The following is a 7,822-nucleotide window of genomic DNA, read 5'->3' as shown; positions in this document are numbered from 1 at the left end:
GAGTGAATGACATGTGACATTATGTTGTTAATATTAAACATATAATTTTGGTTTTGTTCTAATAATGAGTGATGGACATTTGCTTTTGTCTAATTCTAAAAAAAAACCTTTACTAAGTGTTTCACGGTGAAAGAAGGATCACTTTTGCAAAATATTACATAGTAAAAGAAGGATCACCTTTTCAAAGTATTACATAGTAGATGTATGAACACTTTTACAAAGTAATACATAGTAGATGTTGCAGAACCGGAATCAGGAATGACTCGGCATTGGAAACTTAAAAAAACCTATTGCGTTTCACATTATTATGAGTTTCCAAATTTTCCAATATAGGGCTATTTCAGAGGGGGTAATGGCTACGTCACCAATGCTATTTGCCCATAGAGAAAACCCTCATAAAATGGCCGCTCTACACTCAAAGGCAGGCCCAATTTTCGTAGCGGACGAAATTTTCCCCCCACTGAAATAGCTCTATAGTCACAACCGAAACAGCAATACTCTGCGTATTAACTCTTGATCAGAGTTCAACAGTAGAAACCGATATGCCCTGTTAAAAATCTACTCCAGTTTACCCCGGGGCGAGCGCTGTACCGAAGGGCCAGTCAAATTACGCGGATTTGAGGCCGTGTTTCAAATTCTGTTTGACGGTTTCCCCTCATGGGTCAATTTCTACTCTGACCCTGGACAAGGGAATTATACTTACAGCCAAGGAAGCCACCTGGTGGTTTTGGGTTTTAAAAGAAGATAAGACCATCGAAGATACAACTAAAAGATACATATATGACCCTACGGGCATTAGTGAGAGACCCTTTTCATCAACACGTTGTCGATGAATCGGTGGCGTCCCAAGCTATCATTAATTTGTATGTTGTAGCATAAAGGAAAATTTGTTCCATGCCTCTATGTATTATTCTTTCATTTACAAGCTGCTGTCTCTTTAAGGTCTTTTAAAATACCATTTGTTTTCATTCTATATGATTTTTTTTGTTGACTATTGACAGTTCATTTCATAGGTAATGTTTATTTGAATTTTCCGAGTAAAATCGGCTAAAAGATGACATCGATGTCTTACTGAACGGTTTTTCGAGTCTTTGGGCGTGACGTCATGATGCTCATCGGATGCCTATCAGTAAAATCAGCTGTGAGAGGTTTTTTTGATGAGCATCGGATTCATGACGTAAACTTCGTCATTTTGCGCCGCGACAAAAAAATGGAGGGAACTACATCCCAATCTCTGCAATTTTAATTAATGAAGAACTGACAAATATTATCCTTAGGGATAATAATACTAAAAAGCAATATATTATTTCGGTAAAAAAACGATTATGTCAGAATTTAATTGATAAATTGAAGTACAATATCTTTGTAAATAGTTCGGTATCATTATTTAAGCCTCTGCCATAACCTTATCATATCTTCGCCATTTTGAAAAGCATTGATTACACAAAATTGTGCCGTTCAACAACTGCAACGTCATCATGATAGCCGGGAGTGTGGCGCGCTCCTGTAAGCCCAGCTTCTGGGCGGCAAAGTTTGAGGGAATACGACACATGTCGGCGATCCTACCCTATAGGTGCCGACTGTCTCGTGTCCGCCGGAGGTGACTTACCTCAATTCCACCTTCCGTCACCTCCCAAGTAAACCTCATTTCCTTCCCTGCTTATCCACATACGACCTAGCGGCCCCCGTCTGTGCTGGGCCGCGTAGGGTCTCCCGCTCCATTCTTCCTGGTGCTCAAGGCCTAACGGCTAAGCACTAGTGCTCGTAGGTGGAAAAAAAAAAAAAAAAAAACGTCATCATGACGTCAAAAGTACACCGATTTCATTTTTCCAAACATCGATGATTTACCCGATGAGTGTTACTGAACGCAGACCATGATTGAACACATGTTTTTACCTCTCCGAGTGACAATGACGTCACGGAGAGGACGCGTTTGTGTCACCGTGTTCGCAGTTGGCAAATCGTAGCAAACGTGTTCGCAGAAAGCAATTTTTGGCTTCTACTCCCATCGTTAGAATTAAGAAGTACGCGGCGATCGGCTAGGGTTACGGGAAAAGTCTAGCATCCCAATGACAGGGTTTCCACCAAAGCTTCACGCAGAGAATATTTAGTAGGCCTAAAGCAGACGAAATTTTACATCCAATAAGGATTGTGCCTTGGACACATGTAATCATTCAATGGGGGAAAAAAGAGGAAATGAATAGGTGATTTCGCAAACTATGTCTGCACCCTCCAGCTTGTTTTAATGTTTGTGCGACGTCACTACTACGTCATAGGTTTACTGCAGGGAAAACATTATTCAGTGTCAAAAATATATATTTTCAAGCTGTCTGCTTGTTCAAATGTTATAGTTGGGTGTGTGAATGTGGATTTAACAGCTAAATGGTTTGTTTCCTGTTTAATAATAATAAATAATAATAGAATTAATATTTATTTCGTAACCAAAGTAATGAAGCAGTAAACACGTTTGTTAGACTTAAACTTTCATGCCTGTCTAATTGTAGCAAAAAAAATTGTCTAGAAATACGGCCGACCAAAACCTGTTGGGGTGAAAGGGGGGGGCAAACTGTTGGTTAGCATATTGCTTACCCGCCATTTGAGGAGTGATTAGGCTTAGGAAACAACGTTGTAAACAGGTAACGCCTTTTATTTATGACTTAGTTTTACACAAAAAAATGAAAAAGGAACTTTTATTGCTAAGAGTTGAAATTTAACTTAATATCCTTGGACGGTTTATGACTTCTTGAAAGAACATGTATTAAGGCGGGTTTTCATACAAATATTTTTTATCATAATATTATTGAAGCTCAAGCTTGCGCTTCAGAGTCATAAACCAATGTTTGAGTAAAATAATCTATTTCTTGCCGCATTTAAAATAATGATCACGCAACTTATGTCTGCATTTAAAGACAACGTGACATTTTTCGCATTCGAAAGATTCCTCATCGTCAAGTGACTCTTCCGATAACTCCTCCATTGCGTCATCAACAACCAATATATTATCATTAAACTTCTTGGAGCCCTTGAGAGATGGACGAGTTAGAGGACTAAATCTGGCCTTGGTCATTTCCTTTTGTTTATAGGGCGTTTGTTTGTCATCACATTTGCTCGCAGCTCCTTGATTTATATTGGCTTCAGTGGATTGTTTGGTGGAATGAGGTAGCTTGGCTTTGACCGTAGTCTCCACAATATTCTTGGGTTTATAATCAAGTTTTTTCGAAGATCTTTCCTTATTGGAGGGTGACATCTTCGCGTCAAGTCTTTCAGCTAAAATTTTGACTTTTCTTAAATTCTGCTCAACTCCCTCCCAGGGTTTGTTGAGGGTTTGTACAGTGACTTGTGCGTTATTGCTTTCGGTAAATGACTGGACTGCGACACCCAAGGTCTCATGAGTGTCCATAGTTTGCTTCAACAACTCGATAACTTCATGGGCCTGGTTCTCCGGATTGGTATGGCTTTGGCTATAAGACCCCTGGACTGCGTCAATTCCTTCGAGGCTTTCAGTTAATTCTTTTGCAGAGTTGTCACGATCATCATTATGTTTTTCATCCGATGAATTGGTATGGCTTTGGTTATAAGACCCCTGGACTGCGTCAATTCCTTCGAGGCTTTCAGTGAATTCTTTTGCAGAGTTGTTACGATCATCATTGTGTTTTTCATCCGATGAATTGGTATGGCTTTGGTTATAAGACCCCTGGACTGCGTCAATTCCTTCGAGGCTTTCAGTGAATTCTTTTGCAGAGTTGTTACGATCATCATTGTGTTTTTCATCCGATGAATTGGTATGGCTTTGGTTATAAGACCCCTGGACTGCGTCAATTCCTTCGAGGCTTTCAGTGAATTCTTTTGCAGAGTTGTCACGATCATCATTATGTTTTTCATCCGATGAATTGGTATGGCTTTGGTTATAAGACCCCTGGACTGCGTCAATTCCTTCGAGGCTTTCAGTGAATTCTTTTGCAGAGTTGTTACGATCATCATTGTGTTTTTCATCCGATGAATTGGTATGGCTTTGGTTATAAGACCCCTGGACTGCGTCAATGCCTTCGAGGCTTTCAGTGAATTCTTTTGCAGAGTTGTCACGATCATCATTATATTTTTCATCAGATGATGTAGTCTCATTTCCTTCAATAGCATCGTGACATGTCAAATTTCTCTGTCCTAAATGCTCTGACTTATCGGTGTTTTGACTTTCAATGGTTTCATTGGAGGACTTAATGTCTTGGCAAGCATATGGCGTATTCCCCTTTGACTCATGACGAGTATTTCTTGGGTTCAAATCCAGCTGACAATCGGAAGACGCATTCGAGCCATCCATTGACTCTTTGTTAACGTAAATATCTTGAGTTGAGTCGGCTTCGTAAATATCTTGAGTTGAGTCGGCTTCGTTAATATCTTGAGTTGAGTCGGCTTCGATATCCATTGGTTTTATGATGTTTTGATCAGTACTTATTCGGATTAAATTCCATTTAACCTCGGGAGTTTCTTTGACTTTATCTATTGGCAAATTGAATCGTACTTTTTGAAGTGAACGAGGGCTCTGTTTGTTTCGCTTACTGGAGTCTTCGTCATCAAGAGCGCAACTCTTTCTCTTCAAAATGCTACGCAATTTGGGTTTTGGAGCATCAGTGTCTTCAACAATTATAACGCGCGACTTCGGTGGGTGAGTTAACTTGTGCCTCTTAAGGGCGTTTTCATTATAAGAAGTAAAATCGCATTCCTCACAAGTGATTTGATTTTTATTACTTCGTCGTGAACGGGTGATTTCTGGAGGGTGCTCCCCCTCTGGGGTTTTGTTCGAAGCTTCCTGCATTGTCTTCAAATTGTCTGAAGTGACTTTCTTTTAAATTTAATTTATATACCCTATTTGTAATACAATTTTCAAAACCAAGAATTAACGACTTAATTCTTGTGTTGTCTTATAAATTGCAGTTAAATTAGAAACAATTTAAACAAATATTTATAAGACCGAAAGGTGGCCGATCCATAGAGAAGTATGTCATGCAATGAATGTAACAACCCCAGTGGTAACATGCTCCCAAGCAACAGTTTAATTAAACGTTATTTTGTAAATATGTGCAAAAAGTAGTTTGTCTGCTATGTTCACTTTAAAAAGTTTCAAACCACCACCTATATTTGACCATCCACACCATACTATCATGGATAAAGAATGCGCATGAGGAAATTGGTTTTCACTCTACAGGATAGGCAACTCTCTATCTCGAACGACAGCTTATTCTGTATATACTCTGTTACAACATCGGTTGTCAGCACGCGTAAAGCTAGGTCTCTATGTAATCTAGCCTTGCGCGTGCTGACAAGAGACAAAAAACTTCAGGATATTTTAAACGATTTTAAATCCTGAAGATCCTGAAGTTCTTTGTCTCTTGTCAGCACGCGCAAGGCTAGATTAAATAGAGACCTAGCTTTACGCGTGCTGACAACCGATGTTGTAATAGAGTATATACAGAATAAGCTGTCGTTCGAGATAGGGAATTGCCTATCCTGTAGAGTGAAAACCAATTTCCTCACGCGCATTCTTTATCCATGATGATACTATCATCAGAATAAGCTGTGGTTCGAGATAGGGAGCTGTCTACAAACAAATTTCCTAATCCAAAATCCATGATAGGTCAATAAAGTTCTTACCTGTTAAACCCTTGAGTTCAAGCAGAACTATGCGGCAGAAATATTTCACAACTTGATTCGTTTATGGCAGCAGTGTTTTTGGGACGTATTTACGTACAACAGAATTATTTGATACCTGCAATATTGCCGAAATAGTTTTCTAAACATCTAATGCGAAGAACAAGTTACGGTATCAACAACGCCGCCGTCAATTTAGGCTAGCAGAACAGAATCAAAACAAACTTTGGCGAAAATTCTGTCGGACTCACGACGGAACAATTGCTTCAGACATATGAAAATAGTCAAAAAATATTCACTCATATCAAAACTCAAAAGTGGATGAGAGGAAAAGTATTAAAATTTCCAAAAGTCGCGAGTCATCAGAGTTTCGCCGTAGTTGACCGTTTTATTGGCGTAGCTACACTGGGCCTGTTCACTCCCTTAAAATTAGTCTTGTGTTAATTCGCGGTTCCGCTGTTACCGTCGTCTGCTATTGTGTATGCTAGAACTTCCTCGATTTGTGTTTGTAGTCAGAACAGAGTAGCTGGTAATGTTTTAAAAGGTATTTGAAGGTAAAATATGGATTTAAGTAAGGTTATCGAAGCAATAGAAGAGCACATAAAACTAGATACGTTTTAAACAAATCTCGGTAATTTAGCTATAGCGCGAGCAGCTTGCGTCGTGATGCGCGTGATCGAGTGGGCTATGGTTAAACCATGGAGCATAAATGTCTGAACCACTTTCAGTCGCGAGTTTGCAAGTCCATCAGTCACTAGTAAACTAAATAGTTATTGGCGAAACTTTGATGTCCGCGTTTTTTAACACAGGCTCTATGGCCATACCATGGATGAAGAATGCGCGTGAGGAAATTTGTTTTCACTCTACAGGATAGGCAACTCCCTATCTCGGGCGACAGAATATTCTGTATACACTCTGTTACAACGTCGGTTGTCAGCACGCGTAAACCTAGGTCTCTATGTAATCTAGCCTTGCGCGTGCTGACAAGACACAAAAAACTTCAGGATATTTTAAACGAGTTTTAAATCCTGAAGATCCTGAAGTTTTTTGTCTCTTGTCAGCACGCGCAACGCTAGATTAGATAGAGACCTAGCTTTGCGCGTGCTGACAACCGATGTTGTAACAGAGTGTATACAGAATATTCTGTCGTTCGAGATAGGGAGTTGCCGATCCTATAGCGTGAAAACAAATTTCCGCACGCGCATTCTTTATCCATGGCCATACTTTCCCTCTAATCCACATTTGCTAATATCATTACTATACAAAAGTAGAAAAACCTGATTATCTCGGCCCCTAACATACAATTTTCATGAAAATATTCCTGAATATTCTACTCAATATCACGAATCGAATGAGCCATGAATTATTACTGGAAAATGCCTTATATGGCGTGGAATATTTAGGGCTATTATCAAGAAAATTGTATGCTAGGGGGCCGAGAAGATCAAGTTTTCTCCCCCTTTATTCATTTTCCAGTAATGAGGCATGGCATATTCGATTGCTTGTATTAAGGATAATAATACTTGGTGCTATTTTCAAGAAAATTGTATGTTAGTGGGCCGAGATAATCAAGTTTTTCTCCCCTTTAAAATGATTTAATTATGTAATTAAATGATGAACTATTTATTTTCCAGTAATGAGGGGTGGCGTATTCGATTGCTTGACAATAATACTTGGTGCTATTTTCAAGAAAATTGCAAGTTAGAGGGCCGAGATAATCAGGTTTTCTTATATAGGTCTGAAGCATTTTTTTCTGTCGCGAGTCCGGCAGAATTTTCGCCTAAGTTTTTAGCCACATCGTATGTAAACGATGAGGCTATTAGTTTGTCCCGCGAGCCTGTGGTGGGCGTGGTGCTTTTTCACGATTTGGAATGTGGTCAGAGTTACCCAAAGAAATGGTTATGTCAGAGCTAACCGAAGAAATGGTTATTTTATGCCTTTGGCAGTATAAAATTTTTCGTTTTTCATTGAAGGGAGAGTGAATGTGAGAGAATTGTGGTGAATAGCCACATCGTATATATTCGATGAGGCTATTAGCAAAAGTGGATGAGGGGACAGGGCCGGAAATAAGCACAGGACACTGGACATTGTCCTATAAAATTTTAAAATGTCCAATAATTTTTTTAAAAACTATGGGGGTCACTGGACAGTTTGACCAATAAATTTTCCGAATTTT

The 7,822-nt window shown here is 39.3% G+C and overlaps 1 protein-coding gene across 5 annotated transcripts; it reads right to left on the bottom strand.

Annotated features, from left to right (window-relative positions):
- Positions 1–1,854: 1,854 nt before the first annotated feature.
- On the bottom strand, positions 1,855–6,059 carry LOC149616726 (uncharacterized). Of its 5 annotated transcripts, XM_089856220.1 has the most exons (3): positions 5,650–6,059; positions 4,558–4,863; positions 1,855–4,497 (listed from the first exon to the last, which is right to left on the bottom strand). In XM_089856220.1, exons 2-3 carry the CDS (start codon positions 4,811–4,813, stop codon positions 2,855–2,857), a joined length of 1,899 nt encoding a protein of 632 aa, XP_089712346.1. In that variant the 5' UTR covers positions 4,814–4,863; positions 5,650–6,059; the 3' UTR covers positions 1,855–2,854. The 5 variants fall into 5 exon arrangements, with proteins under 5 accessions (XP_089712346.1, XP_089712341.1, XP_089712343.1 ...); XM_089856215.1 differs by having other exon boundaries at positions 1,855–4,863; XM_089856217.1 differs by having other exon boundaries at positions 1,855–4,840.
- Between the last annotated feature and the right edge of the window lie 1,763 nt (positions 6,060–7,822).

The sequence above is a fragment of the Phalangium opilio genome, unplaced genomic scaffold (genome assembly GCF_054372755.1).
Source record: "Phalangium opilio isolate 3A_F unplaced genomic scaffold, DU_Popi_V2 ptg000217l_1, whole genome shotgun sequence".
Lineage (NCBI taxonomy): Eukaryota > Metazoa > Arthropoda > Arachnida > Opiliones > Phalangiidae > Phalangium > Phalangium opilio.
The sequence above is the reverse complement of the archived record's forward strand: the minus strand, read 5'-3'. Positions and strand labels throughout refer to the sequence as shown.